The sequence below is a fragment of the Condylura cristata genome, unplaced genomic scaffold, assembly GCF_000260355.1.
Source record: "Condylura cristata isolate star-nosed mole 26May11 unplaced genomic scaffold, ConCri1.0 scaffold00006, whole genome shotgun sequence".
NCBI classification, from domain to species: Eukaryota; Metazoa; Chordata; class Mammalia; order Eulipotyphla; family Talpidae; genus Condylura; species Condylura cristata.
The window spans coordinates 41,522,808-41,538,883 of record NW_004567107.1 but is presented as its reverse complement, the minus strand read 5'-3'; the positions used below and the strand labels follow the sequence as shown (position 1 = coordinate 41,538,883).

Genomic DNA, 16,076 nt, shown 5'->3' with positions numbered 1-16,076 from the left:
AGTCCTGTGTTAACTCACATGTGGGTAACTACCTGGTATTTGACTTGGTTAGCTTTATTTTATCTCCAATCTTCATGTTCATGTATGTCCTTGGAGGCTTTGTATTAAAGAAGATAGGTAAAAGAAAAATGGGCAACCCTGAAAATATGAGAGAATTGCCATTGATAGACATTTTTACAATGCTTAAGATTGGTTTTCCTAATTTTTTCTTTTCACCTTTGCAGCTGATGGTGTCTGTGTCTTTAAATGCTTACTCAGCAGAGACACTGAATGTTGCCGTGTGGGGAAGGAGTCCATCTTGATTACTCTGGGATACAGTAGTGCTTTGCTGAAGTTTGAGTCTCATGCTGGTAAGTTTGGTGCCTGTCCTGACCCTTGTCATTTCCAAAGATCAATTTCCTGATTGATTTTCACTGTTTTCATTTGGTTGATTTTCAACAGCACATTTACTGATCAGTTGTCAGTGACTGGTTTAAATCACTTCTGGTACTTACTAGATGCCAATATCTAGAGAACAGTCAGTCTTTTTAGATAGTAAGAACATTTTTTTTCCCTTAGTCTCTCTTTTGATCATCCAAGGCCATAGGAGAGATACCAAAGGATTCTGCAGATCTTCACCGCTGGTTTTTTATTCTTTTTGAAAATGAGGTTGTTTACAAAAATGTGATTTTCCATTTCAGATTCCATTGTTCAGTACTATTTTATCCTTGAATCATTTATTGAGCATTCCTAGAGTCTACAACTATTTTGTATACATAGACCCCTGCCTCTCCCTCATCTTTTTTGGCTCTGTAGGTTTTCTGGTTCATAGAGCAAGCACATACTTGTTTTTATAAGAAATAGCCATATGTTTTTCAAAAAAAATTCAAACACTTTACATCCCATAATAATACGAGAATTCTAATTGCCCCATATTTTTATCTAACATCTGACCCGTTGGTCTTTTTACTTTTTTTCTATTTTATTTTTGTTATGGAGGGTATGTAATTGTACCTCATGATTTTACCTTATATTTTCATGATGCCTTATGATGGTAAGTACTTATTTCATATTCTTATGAATTCAACTTACTTGTCTATTACTAATTGTTTATATATAGCTTTGTTACCTACAGCGTTGTTTTTTTTATATTGAAGCTATTAGATCTGTATCAGGTATAAAATTTATACCTCTTATCTCCTAATTTGTATCTTTTCATTCATTTCCATAAAGATATCATGTACTGAGCATAAGTCTTAAAATTAGTACAAGCCCATTTTATCATTCACTCTTTTTTGTTGATTGCCTTATGTCCAAAACAGTGGCAAATGGACCCATCTGGATAGTTGTGGAAAGCTGGGTCATTTACATTTTTTTTTGTTTATTTATTTTCCTACATTGTTCATTTTTGTACATTATTTGCTCTCTTCCCTATAGTTTTCCTACCATCACAGCTCCCGTGATCCATCACTGTAATGGTTGTTTTCTTCCCTCCCTTTTGGCACTGGTCTCTTACCATCCTGCTGTGTGCCTCAGCTATATGGTAGTTTGCAAGTTTTGTGTTTTTTCCTGACCCTTTGTTTGGTTCCCCAGTATCCTGTAAGTGAAAAGCATCTGATATTTTTCTTTTTCCTTCTGTCCTATTTTACTGAGCATAATCCCTCCCAATTCTGTCCATATTGCTGAGAATGGCATGAATTTTATCTTTGTTGATCTCTGAGTAGTATTCCATTGTGTATATACACCACATCTTCTTGATGCCGTCATCTGTTTGGGTCCATTTAGGTTGTTGTCATGGCTTAGCTATGGTAAATAGTGTCTCAGTAAACACAAGAGTGTGGGTTTTTGTATCCTTTGGGTAGACTCCTAGGAGTGGAATCACTGGATCAGATGGTTGGAAAAGTTGAGTTACTTTTAAAATAAACAGAAGTTCCTATTTTTGATAATAAGAATCAGGTTAATGTGATGAATGTGCTTTGTAGGTTATGGCTTTTAGGAACGTAAAGCTTTAAAATCTGGAGTTTTTTTTTTTTTTTTTGGCTATGTAATGGGACATAATGAGGCTATTCACAGTTATTTTTTGCTTTTTTATACTAAAACATTTAACTTATCACCTTGTTTAATATGCACACCATCAACTTGAGGGAGAACTTAATCAGATCATCTTATTAATGAAGAAAGTTCAATTCCAGGAAAATCATTCACTTCCTCAAGATATTGACTAATAATTAATTGACCAAGAACGCAAATCCAAATATACCTGACTTCATATAATTTTCCTACACCACTATCCATCCTTCCTGATGACCCATATTTAGTTTTAAGGAAGGATTAAGTCAATAAAAGAACAAGGAGCAATGGTACAGTAAAAAGATTGAATAGCCTACTTTTCTTCTAAGTTGTTTAAACTTTGAACACTTAATCCTCAATGAAATCATAGAAAGAATATTCCATAACATCCTTTCTATGTTTCAGTGTAGGGTACCCTTCAGAATTGGTAGTGAAGTCTGAGCTTTCTGTTTTAGGGATCTTCAAAAATAGGGCTGTTGTCATTTTCTGGATGAAATTAAAATTGCAGTGAAATGAAACTTTTGAGATTTCAGTACTTTACAAATAGTCCAGAGAAATCATTTTAGCCCTTCACATTTAGTGACTAAGTAGTTTCCAAGTAATCCTGTACTGCTTCCAGTGCTCCACCTGAAGGGGAGGCTCTTGGAGACTCCTGGATGGCCACTGACATGAATCTGTGACCCTGGTGCTCCCCTGACACCTCTGTGCATAATATCTGATGACTTTCCTGACAAGGAGGGAGAGTTTAGTGGCCCCTTTCATTACATTCCCTAAAACAGAATTTAGGGCTCAGTAATGAAATCTGGATTCAATTTGTTTTCGCCTAGTTCAGAATACAAATGAATAATGTTCTCCTTAATCTGTTTATACCAATCTAAAAAGCAAGAAGGAAAATTTCTAAATAAGAAATCCTTAGTAAAAGTATTTCTGGCATCTTAATTGGTTTAATATGTAATCTATTTCAGGAATAAGCACAAAGACCATGTCTTACCGTGCTTTAGAACACCGGCTATAATCTACTAGTCTCATATGATGTGTAAAATCATCTATACCAGCAGTTTCAAATTTACACGAGGGTTTTCTCAAGGATGCCTCATGACACATTTCTGCTCTGGAGTTCATGTGTCTCTTGATTTCTACTAAGAGTGAATTCCAGAACCAAACAGATTATAAATGCAGATATTTGCAAATTGATGTTTTTCCTTACTTTAATAATAGTTTTTAAAATCACTGAATATCCCTGGGGAGCTGGTTGCCTTTATGATTTTCCTAGCCCTGGAAACAGATCAAACCATGCAGCTGATCCCTGGTTCTGTATCTATTAGAACAGACTGTGATGTGAAGACCCACAGTCCACAGCTGCAGGAATGTGGTGGAAAATGAGGAACAAGCTAGCTGTGGCGCAGGGTCCCAGATGGCCCTGATCCCAGGTGGCAGTGGGATCCTGATTGCCATTTGTCGACTGTGGTGTTGACAGAAAGCTGTCTCCTGGTGTCACTGCCCATCAGATACAATTACGGAATTTTTGAGATGAGTTGTGCTTTCCTGGAGTAAGAGCATGTGGCAATTAAATTGTAAGAATATATATATATATATATATTCTTACAATTTAATATATGTGTGTATATATACATATACACACATATGTATGTATGTATGTATGTATATACATGTGTGTATATATACACGTGTGTGTGTGTGTGTGTGTGCGTGTGTGTGTGTGTGTGTAAGGGAACAACCAGTTAACTGTCATGTGGGTAAGAAGGAAGTCCCTCCTTATTGGGGAGTTGACCTCTGTCAACTCTGATAATTAGGTGGCATCATTAGAAAAGAAATGTTCAAATATCCAAATATATCTTTATGAAGAACATTTCTACCCTCTCTCTTTTCATTCTTCACTTGTGACTTAGTGACTTCCAGCCCTTAGAAACCTTCAGCCCTGTTTGGACACATGCCACATCATCTCTGGTAATCTCAAAGACCACTGTGAAATCATGCACTTAATTCATTGCATTTTGCTTTTTTCCTAAGAATTGGTGTCATTAGTTGTTTGTATCTGGAAGTATAGGATCTCCCCCTTCCAGTGATTTATCAGTGTGCTCTCACTACCAGGGCACCCATAGACTACCACCGTAATCCATCATGCTCCCTCCTCACTTTGTGTTCTCTCCCCTCTGAATGCTGCAGCTCTTTAGTCAGCTTTCAAGGTTTTAAAGTTAAGTTTTTAATTCAGGTAACGTTAGGATTTCCCCTCATAGCATCCCCCCTAAAACAAATATCACCATCAAAAGTTATTTTTATGAGTTTGGCTTTATAGGATCCATTGTCTGGTATCTCTATATTCCCCATATATGTGAAACATCCGGTGTTTGTCTGTCTCCTTCTTATTTATTTCATTGATCATAATCCCTTCTAGCTCCTTCATATTGCTACACACAGCATGAGTTTAACTTTTTGATTGCAGAGTAGTATTTCACTGTGTAGATGTATCACATCTTCTTGATCTGCTCATCTGTTTTGAGGCAGTTAGCTTTGTCCATAGTTTGACCTTTATAAATAGTGCTGCAATAAAGCTGGGAGTGCAAGTTTCCCTTTGAAAAAGTGTTTTTGTGTCTTTCAGGTAGATACTTATGAGTGGAATTGCTGAGCCATGTGTTAGGTCCATTTTAAATCTTTGAGAAACCCCCACATTGTTTTCCACTGGGACTGGACCAGTCTACATTCCCACCAACAGTGTAAAGAGGCTTTCCTTTTTTTCTACACCCACACCAGCGCTTACTGTTTTTGGCCTTTTTGAGATAGGCCATTTTCACAGGAGTAAGGTAGTATCTCATTGTGGTTTTGATTTGTATTTCCCAAATGATAAGTGCTGATGAATATTTTTTAATGTGCCTGTTGGCCATCTGCATGTCTGATGTGGAGAAATGCTTATTTAGCTTTTTGGCCCACTTTTTGGGATTGAGTTATTTATTTTCTTCTTGTGGAGTTTTTTTGGTAGATATTTGTTATCAGCCTTTTGTCAGCTATATATGGTCTGCAAATATTTTCTCTCATTCAGTAGGGTGTCTTTTGTCTTCTTTACTGTTTCTTTAAATTAAAAAGCTTCAGCTTTTTAGTTTGATGTAATTCCAGTGCCTTATATCTCTTTTATCTTCATTGCTGTTAGAGATGAATAGTGAAGATATGATTAAAGCTTCATAAAGTCATGAAGTGTTTTGTGTATATTTTCATCAATGTATTTTATAGTTTTAGATCTTACATTGATATGTTCTACCTTATTTTGAGTTTATTTTGTGTATAGTGTACATTTCACTCTTTTGCATCTGGCTGTCTCAATTTCCCATCATCTATTTGAGGATAATTCCATGTAAGTTCTTGGCTCCTTTGTCATATAAATGTTCATGTAGGTGTGGGCTTATTAATAGAGTCTCATTTCTGTTCTGTTGTTCTGTGTCTGTTTTTGTTCAGTGCTGTGCTAATTTATTTGTGATAGCTTTATAATAAAGTATAACTTGAAGTCTTGAGTGTGATATTGCCATTTTTTCCTCTTTTTGTCAGGATTGCTTTGGTTATTGAGTATCTTTGGTAATCCCATATAAATTTCAGTAAAGTTCTATTTTTTTAAAGAATACCATTGACTTTCTCTAGGGATTTCAGTGACTATAGAATACTTTGGGTAGGAGAGCAATTTTGACTATGATGACTCTTCCAGTCCATGAGCAGGGAATGTCTTTCCTTTTATTTGTATCATCTATTTCTCTAAACGATATCTTATAGCTTGCTTTGTACAGGTTTTTCACTTCCTTTGTTAAGTTTATTCCTAGGTATTTAAATTTTTCCTTTTTGGTGTGGTTATGTCATCATTTTCTTTCTTCCTCTAGGTCTCGTTCATATGTAGAAAGGAAACTGATTTCTAGGTATTGCTTTTGTAATCAGTCACTTTGCTGAACTGGCGTTTAGTTTTTTCATGGAGTTTTTAGGGTTCTCTAAGTATCTTATCATATCATCAGCAAATAATTATAGCTTACTACTTCTTTCCAAGGTGGATTCCTTTTATATCCTTCTCTTGACCAACTCTTCTAGGTAGGACTTCCATTACTATGTTAAATAGCTGTGGTGAGAGTAGACAACCTTAGGGGAAAAACTTTGAATTTGTCACCTTTGAGAATAGTGTTTGTCATATACGGCTTTTATTTTGTTAATATTAATTCCATTTATCCCAAGTTTTTGAAGGATATTCATCACAAGTGGATATAAGTTCTTATCAAATATTTTATCTGCATGTTTTGATATGGTCATAATTTTTATCTTTCTTTTTGTTGATGTGCTTTAATTCATTGTTTTTAGAATCAGTGAGAATATTTAATAATGATGTATATTAACAAAGAAAAAAACTCTTTAAACAGACTTAAGAGTATTATCTATGATTCACTGGCTGTGTATACACCAGATAATGTATAAGGTTTACTTCCTATTTGTTCATCCATTCATTTACTTAATAAATATTTATTGAGAGTCTATTGTGTGCCAAGTGTGAATTTATGTGCTCAAAATATCGTACTGAATAAATAGGAGCCCATCCAAGTACACAGCTGACATTTTAAGGCAGAAACATGGACACTAAATAAATAAATAAATAGTAGCTTATGTGTGATTAATACTGAAAAGAAAAATGAAACAGGACATGAGGCTGGGGATTAATTATTTATTGTTTGCAGGTAATTTGGGGAGAGTCTCACTGATAACATGACATTTAAATGAAAAACTGCCCTGAAGGAGGGAAGGAACTCATTGTCTACAGAACAGAACTGCAAAAACCCTGGGGCAGAATGTTTTAAGTATGGTACTGAAACCAGAGAGCCTAGAGTGAGATAAAGGAGAATTGCAAGGTCAGAGAACAAAAGGTTAGACCAGGTTAGATGTTAGAGGCCATCCAAATGAGAGTGGCACTATGGAAGATGGCAGCTTCAAAGAGCTTGAAGCAGAGGCCTGATATCTGAATATTATGTAAAGCTTTTATACTTTGAAAGTATGTATTTATACCTTCTATGATTGTAATTTTGTAGCAGGCTTGTAAGGTCGGTATCATATTTCTGTTTATTCCCATTTTAAAGCAAAGACTCATAGATAAAAAGAAAATTGCCCTGATGGCAAAAGGTAATGCAAGACCCACAGTCTTTCAGCAGTTTTCAAACTGTCTCTTTACTTTTCATTGGTTGACATTTAATCTCTAAAACTCACATCTTTAATTGGAATGATGTCACAAACATTGCAAGTCAACTTTTCAACCTTTCACTAATTAAGAAAAGAAAATAAAGACACTGATGGAATTTATTTCTTGGAATTTTTAAATCAAAGAAAAGTTTCTCCATCCTTTTATATTTTGGAAAAAATCTAACTAGCAGATTATTTCCATTAAGTATAACTAAGAATTTCTTGAAACCTTCAAACAGATTTATTAATATATGTTTGTCATAATTGATTTCTCTATATGTGTGTACATGTATACAACCACATTTTATCTGAATGATTTGAGTAATTTACTCTTTAGTCTTTCACTAGTACCAGCCTAGAAACAAGAATATCCTTGTATAACCCTAGAGGACTTCCCTTAATGAGTAATTGAACATCTATACAATATTTATAGTTGTCTAGAGTTTATAGCCCAGAATCATAAATTGTTTCAAAAATGTCTTCTACAGATTTTTTTTTTGTGTCTCTCTAGTGCTGTGTCTGGTCTGGGGTCATTTGTCACATTTAGTTGCTGTGTCTCTTTAGGCTTCTTTAATTTGAAACAGACACTCAGCCTTTTCATTTCTTTCATATCATTGAGATATGTGGTGAATAACAAATAGTTATAGGATATTGCCCAATTTGTATTTTTCTGATGTTTTCTCATGGAAAGATTGAGGTTATGCACCCACTGTCAGCTAGGAATTTAATTGACATTGTGTCCTTCTGGAATCTCACAGTGGGACTCTAGCTACCTCTAGTTGGTAATGTTAACTTTTTACCAGAGCAAGATACTTTTCAGTTGCTCCTATAAAGTTACTATGCTTTGCATGTTAGATGTGACTGATAAGTTAATAAGTACATTGTGTGAAGGCATTTTGTAATCTCACAAATATCCAAACTTTTAGTCCTTCTACCCTTAACCTTTATATTCTATGTCTCCTCTTATTTCCCTCTCTGCCTCACTTCCCTCTGATTACATCTATATTTTTCAGACTCTAAGAATGATTTTTGTTGTGTTTTGCTAGTTTGTTTTCTTTGGTTATTTATATTTCATAAATTATTGAAGCTATCTGGTAGTTGCCTTTCATTTCCCACTTTTTATAACCTAATTATTTTCTTATAAATATGGTAGCTTATATGTTATCAGGGATTTGAAATTTGTTGGGAGTGTTTTGATGATCTGTTTTGGTGAATGCTCCATGTATACTTGTAAAGGACATGGGTGGAGTATTTTTTTAAGAATAAGCTAGGTGGCCCTCCCTGGTGGCGCAGCGGGTTAAAGCACTGCACGGAGAAGCTGAAACTTGCATGAGTTCGATTCCTGCCTGCCCCGGAGGTGACCACATGGCGAGGCAGACCTCTCCTGACCACCCGCTGCTCCCTTCAGCAGTGTACTAAGTGGATCTGCCTGTTCTGCTCCCCACTCTGTCTCTGGTGAAGTCTTTCGCCACCCCTGAGTCTCTGGCCTTTACCCCAGTTCTGTATGCACAAATAAATACATCTTTAAAAAAAACATGTTTAAAAAAAGAAAAAGAATAAGCTAGGTCAAATTGAATTGTCCTTAATGATTCTTGGGCTACTTGTTCCATCAACTTTTTAGAGAGGAGAGCTAGAATTGCCAACTCTACCTCTACTTGTGTATGTTATAGTTGTTTAGTTGTTTATGCCTCTTTGTTATATGAAATTGTTATTCTAATGAATATATGTAAGATTAGCCTTTAGATACTGACTCAAGGAAGCAAAAAAGTGAAAAACTCCACATTTCTTGGAGCTGCTTTTCAAATATTTTCTCTCATGAGGAAACTCATACTTCACTTAACCCCAGCTGGAATATCACCACTCCATGCTTCCCTGCTTCCAGTATTTATTATCATAACCATATTCTCTGGTCCGTGTTTCCTGCGAACATGTGCACAAAATATCTGCATACCACTGAAATATTTATGGATGGAGTGACATTATGTCTGGAATTTACTTTAAATGTCTAGCCAAGAAACCAAAAAATACTTAGCAGTAGAAATAAATTAAAATTGACAATCTGTAAATTTTGAATCTTGATGATTAAAATCTATATATTTATGTACTTTATATACATTTGAAAATCTTCATAATAAATATTTAAGAATTATAGATGGAGAAGTGCACAAATTAACAGTTGGGTTATCAGAAGCTACAAGCATTTCCCTAAGAGCAAAATCTCATTTACCTATGAGTTGCTGTGGCTGGCTATCTGAAGTGTATTGATCAAGAATTTTGGAGTTGCATTGAAATGTTCTCTTCCAATTATAATAGCATGGCATGAAGCCAGGTTGATTGAGCAGTAGTTCCTAAAAATCTTTATAATATGTATTTTATTGCATTTGACTAATAGTTCATGGACAAAGCATAGGTTTTGAATATAGGACAATTGCTCACCTCCACCACCTATTCTTCTTTAAGAATTTTCAAATGTCTTAGCTCTCCTAGGAGTGTCAAAGGAACTTAAGTAATATAGTAGATTAAGACAGAAGAAAATTTTTATATATTTTTAAAATACTTAAATGTATTTATAAAAGATTGTTAATACAATATGTTGGTGAGGATATCCGAAAACAGATATTTTATATCTCCCTATGGAATAAATTGTGACAGGCTCAACAAAGGGCAGTTTACTTCAAAATTAAAATATCCCTGTCTTTTGATCTTACTTATAGGACTTTAACCTACAAACTCATAAATGGAAGAAATAAAATTTAGGAAAATATTTATATTAACTGTAATAACACAATACTAAAAATCAGAATGCCCATAGATAGTTGATGATATGGAATCCCATACTGCTGTTTAAAAACTAGTTCTGTACATATTTATGAAAATAACAGACATATTGTTAAGTTAAATTTTTTAAATAGAAGGCATTATTTATAGCATCTATCATTTTGTTACGAAGTATTTGGGTTTAAAATTCTCAGCCATTTATATGCACTGTTAATATAGGGGCATAATTCCTTTCACTGGCTTTCTGGTTTTGAGCACTTTGCTACCAGACAAATAACCATCCTACTTTCTTTTTTGGGGAAAAGTGCCCTGTGATTCCCCACCATACTGAGTGGGGCTCCAGCCTCAGTTTGGTTCGTTGCCCCTTAGGAGATTTCTAGTGTATTTTAATGGAGCCATAGACTATATAGGTAGAAGCTGTGTGATCTCAGGCAAGGGAACTCTTTTTATAAAGAATTAATTGTACAGGCAATCCATTGGTTTATTCATTTTACAGGGCCACCAGATCTACAGATTAATTCATGGCAATTCTTTATCAGAATGGATTTAAAATTTAAAATCTCCTGGTAGTTTGCATTTCAAAAATAATTTCTCAATTGAACTTATAGGAGGTATATGTTCAGACCAGCTCTCGAATAGCACAGTATATCTAGGCCTGTACGTAGCTCTTAATAAAAAAAAATAGCATTATAGAGTATATTCAGCAGCAAGAACAACATGGATAAAAGATTTCTCTGAGGAAAGAATTCAAGATATCAGAACACCTTCTGCAATGCTTCATGTGCTAACAAAATACACACAAAATAATAATTCCTGCTGTCTATACAAGATTGCACATTACACAAATGTGTAGACAAGAGAGGACCAAAGTGTTATTTCCATGAGTCTCAAAATAAGGAGTTGGAACAACTAGTTGCTGTAGGTCTTTGGTCACCCCTTTTCTTTTGTGTTTGATCCAGAAATTGGCTAATCCTTTTTTATTTCTATCATCCACACATACAGATAGTGCTCAGGATTTAAGGATTTTCTTCCCATGAAACTTCAGAGTTTTCTTTCTCTCCTTTTTTTTTTTCCTATATTTTTAATTCTCATACAACTACTTAGGCCAGTTTTTTTTTGACAATGAAACTGTTGACACTTTAGGACAAATAATTCTTTGTCATAAAAGGCTATTATCTGCATTGTAGGATGCTTGTTAGTGTTTCTGGCCTCTGCTCACTAAATGTTAATAATACCTTCCCCACCCCAGGCTTGACTGCCAAATGTCTCTGTATATTGCCAAATATTCCTTGGGTGAAATTTAAATTGCCCCTGTTTGAGCACCAGTATTTTGTAATTCTTGAGGTTTTATGGGTTCTGACTGCTGGAAATATGGAAGAAGAATAGGGTTAAGCACAATGATTGTGTCCTTATCACTAACTTAACCAAGAACCAGTTTGCATGTTGATGACCAGAGGGATGGCTTTATCAGGTGACATATTACATTTAGTCTGCTGGGTAATGTTATTTTTAATTTAGTATGTCGGTACACTACTCCAATTTCTTAATGTCCCCATTACTTTTTAAAGATGCACTACATATTTACATTATTCCCTCTCACCCAGATAAATGAGAAAACCCTTTCTGGGGTGTAGTGTGGAGGAAAAACCAAGGACTAATGTATGTGTTCATTGAGTATGTTTCAGGATCACCATAGTCCATGTTGTACTTTGTTCATGTTAGAGAAAGCAAAAAGAAGAAAAAGCTTTTCCTTAAGACAATTGTTCTTTCTCAGTTACAATAAACTGATTTATTAGAGAAAAATAAAATTTATTGCCATTTCTACTTGTTAAAAATTAAAATAATTCTTATATTTAAAATATATTTAAATATACATATAATAAATAAATAAATATAGAATGATTTTGATAAGTAGTATTGTCCTAGAGCTGTGTAAGTACATTCTGTGCAACTATACATTACAGACCTGCATTTTTTTTTAAAGATTTATTTATTTATGCGTACAGAACTGGGGTATAGGCCAGAGGCGTGGGACGGTGAGAGGATTCACCAGACAGAGCAGGGAGCAGAACAGGCAGATAGACAAAGTACACTGCTGAGGGGAGCAGCGGGCAGGTCAGGAGAGGTCTGCCACCATGTGGGTCACCTCTGGGGCAGGCAGGGATCAAAGCATAGCCTCTCAGTGCTGTGCTTTAACTCTCTGCACCACCAGGGAGGGTCAGCCCTGCATTTTTAAATTAAGTAAGGTCTGCATTCCTTGGCAAACCAAGACTTAGCCTTTCCTGGAAATTTTATTAATTTACCAGCGTTTAGAGCAAATCATGAAAAGAACAAGGCAGATCACAAGGAGAGAGTAAGATCACCATTATATTACATGTGCTGGAAAGAAAATACCTGTTCTTTCTAACAAGCATCCATTCTAACTCAGACCCTCTTCTAGGTTAGTCTTTCAGGTGGAGAGACCAACTCAACTAGAGGTGGCTAAGAGAAGAAACTAAAGAGTAGTTGTGTTGATGGCAAGGAAGAAAAAATTCTATGGCTGCTAGAATCTTCTTCCCAACAAAACAAGGAGATTATTCTTTCTAGGCCTAAAAGCAATATCTGTCATTACTGATTAATAGTAGCTAGCCAGGATTGATAAAAGCGACAAACCCTTAATTTTCACATTTTTAATTCAACAATCATTCATTGTTGTTTCTTTTTCTTTTCTTCACCCATCTTTTACATTTAGTTATATAAAAAATGCTTGTAATTATCTATTAAGAGCTTGCACTATTATAGATCCCTGACTAATAAGAGATTATTTTCTAAATGTTAACTTCTATGTATGTAGCCACTTCACAGAACCCCTCTCAAATGGAAGTCATTTTTTACTTTTCTTAAATTTAATATAAAGTTTATTTTTTGTTAGTATCTTTGTGGTGAAAATAATATTAATGTAACTACTGTTGGCATTTTGACTTAATTTCACCACTTTGTTTTGTATTAATTTATAAATGGTGGTAATTTTTATTTGCCCATTATTAAAATATATGATCATAAACATATTTGCCTTTATTAGATTTTATAGGCACCTTTGAAGATACATAAATAATAAATCCATTGATGGATTCTTATGGTTTACTTAACCAGTCCCCTTAAATTTTTTCTACTTGTACAATTATCAATCTTTTGCTATTCTAGTATAGCAACTTCTTATAAATAAATGAGTATACGCCTATAGTTTTCAACTAATTTCATTAGATAAATCCCTAGAAGTTGAACAAAAGTTGAACTTCTGTTTCTTGCTTTGATACACACTGCCAAGTTACTTTCCCAGTTTCCCAACTAAAATATGCTCCACTTCCGGTGACTTTACCAGTGTTCTTAGTGTTCTGTGTCACTGAAACCCTATCAGAATCGCTTGTTGTAGGTTTTACTAACTCAGTTATTTTCAAAAATAGTGCATCACTTGAATTTGCATTCCACTGCTTTCTAATGCAGGAGGATTTTATTAAAATACCAGAGTTGGGTATGTTGGGTAGTCTGAGATCGCAGTTTGGCATCATCTCTACCATCATGAGACCATCGACTCAGCAGGGCAATGATAAGAGCCATTCACAGGTGTTCATTTCAGAGTCTTTCTAGTCATTTGATCCAATTTCACTTCCTCACTCCTATAAAATTCAACATGGACATGAGACTGCTTTGGCCAATACATGTAAGCAAGCGATGGCACTTCTGCCTGTTGGTTTTCTAAGACAGAGTGAGATTCATGTGTCCCTGTTTTCTTGCAGCCACACCCTGGGTGCTTTCTGCTCTAGGTTCTTTGGTGAGAGTAGCATAAAGTAAAGGCACGAGGCTGACGTATAAATGAGGAGGGAATATAGTTCTGAGCCCCTGGGATTTCGTGATAGTAGAGTAGGAAGTACCAATCCTGTCCGATTCAGCCAGATCTGCTGGTTCCTCTCATGCCTGCATTGTACCCATGTGTGTGGCACTTCAGCATCACAGATCAAACAGCAGATCTTGGAGTCAGGTACTTTTCCAAACAAGACTGAGTTCAGTGGTATTTATGTATAATCCATTCAATTTGAAGCAACAAAGTGGGTGACAACACGATGCCATCTGCCAGCTCAAATTATTTTTGTCATCTTAGATTAAAAATGCTGTTTTAATATTCAGCAGGGAACTGACTTAATGTGGGCTGGCTTCAGGCAACTTTTAAAAAATTCCTTTTCCTTCTTGACAAAGCCATAAACGCTAATAAAAAGAACTGGCATTTATTGATCATTCATTATGCTTTAGAATCTCCTTTATTTCTCCTTGCAACATGAAGTCAGTGCTGCATGTATCCTTGTTTTATAGATGGAGAAACTGAAGTTCAGGGTGATTGTCTCCTAGCAAGGTCATTTGCTGGTCAGTAGCAATACCAAGGTTATAACTAAGGATTGTGGCTATGCACCACCCATGTTGAAATAGGGGCTACACCGGCCGTTCATGGACTTTTTCAGGACCCCAGACTTGGCACATTTTGGTCATAACAGGTCATGCTTTACTACTATCATCTTTCTTCCTCATTAGCTTTTACCATATTCTGATCATATTGTAATCCTATATCTATTTTCAGTCAAGGCTTAGGCTTAGACTCGAGACACAAAAACCAGTAAGATGCAGTTGTTGTCCTCTAGGTGTGCACACTCTGTCACCTACTGATAGAAATGCCACATGAAGCATATATGCATGCCATATATGCTAGTAAAATATATATTACATTTTTAAAAGATTAATTTATGCATACAGAACTGTGGTACAGGTCAGAGGTGCAAGGGCAGTGAGAAGATTCACCAGAGACAGAGTGGGGAGCAGAATAGGCAGATCAATGAAGCACACTGCTGAGGGGAGCAGCGGGTAAGAGAGGAGAGGTCTGCCACGCCATGTGGATCACCTCTGGGCCCAGGGATAGAACTCATGCTGAAGCAACTGTGTCGAGCTTCCAGTGCTGTACTTCAACCTACTGTGCCACCAGGGAAGGCCTGTATATTACATTTTTACGAAATGATTTACATAACAAAATTTGCCTCCTTAATCACTTTTAAATGTACAATTCCCTGGTATTAAGTACATTCATATTACTATGCAATCATCACCCCCATCCCTCTTCAGAACTCTTTTCACAAATGTAATTATAAATATTCGAGTAACACATTTTTAATAGGTCAAAATAAACAGATGTAGCTAGTTGTAATTTATTTAGCCCAATAAATTTAAAATGTTACAATTAAACATGAAATCAGTGTGGAAAGTTATTAATGAGATATTTTATATACTTATTCTTCTGTACTATGATTTTGAAATCTCACATTTCATTTACTCTTAACAGCACATCTGAAGTTGTACTAGCTAAGGACTCCATTGCCCTATATGACTAGTGACTGTTGTATAGCACAGACAGGTCTAGAGGGAAAGATAAAAGAGATTATCTCAAGGTAAGGGGGAAAATGATGGGGTGGTATGGCTATGGAGCCCAGCAAAGGGATACCTAGCTCAACTTGGAGCTCCAGGGAGACTTCCAGGAGAAGAGAATATTTGGGTTTGGAAAAGAAGGGTGAAGAAGACTAGTTTCAAGGCATGGAGGCAATTCATACAAGTATCAGCCAATACTTCACTATGTAGAGCAGAAATTCCTTGGCATTGGCGAATGGTAGCTTGCCAAACAGAAGTGGACTTAATCTTAAACGACTCTGGATGGGAAGTCCAGGGTCACTGACATCACATGCTCCACCCTCTGCACTTGACAGGGCCCTTTATACATATACTAGGTCATTCGGACACAACATTTTTTTGTAGTCTCTTGTGGTCAAGAGTGCTAATTGCCTCCTTATCCTATTTGCTCCTTCTTCTACCCTCTCAGGAGTCCTTTATTAGTAGGAGTGGTGATGAGTATAGCTCAACGTGCACCTCCCTCCCTCTCTTGCAAATAGAGATGGCAACTACAATTGTGGGGTAGGGTTTCTGAGAGATCACTTTAACCCTGACTCAGATGGGAAGTTTGT

The 16,076-nt window shown here is 35.7% G+C and overlaps 1 protein-coding gene across 1 annotated transcript in view; it reads left to right on the top strand.

Annotated features, from left to right (window-relative positions):
• Window positions 1–211: 211 nt before the first annotated feature.
• LOC101634294 (histone-arginine methyltransferase CARM1-like) overlaps window positions 212–16,076 on the top strand; it is a gene marked incomplete at its 5' end in the record, with an annotated part of 146,709 nt that continues 130,844 nt past the window's right edge. The window contains one exon of the mRNA XM_004678001.1: window positions 212–350. Coding sequence (XP_004678058.1) covers window positions 212–350 — 139 coding nt within the window. The remainder of the gene's footprint in view (window positions 351–16,076) is intronic.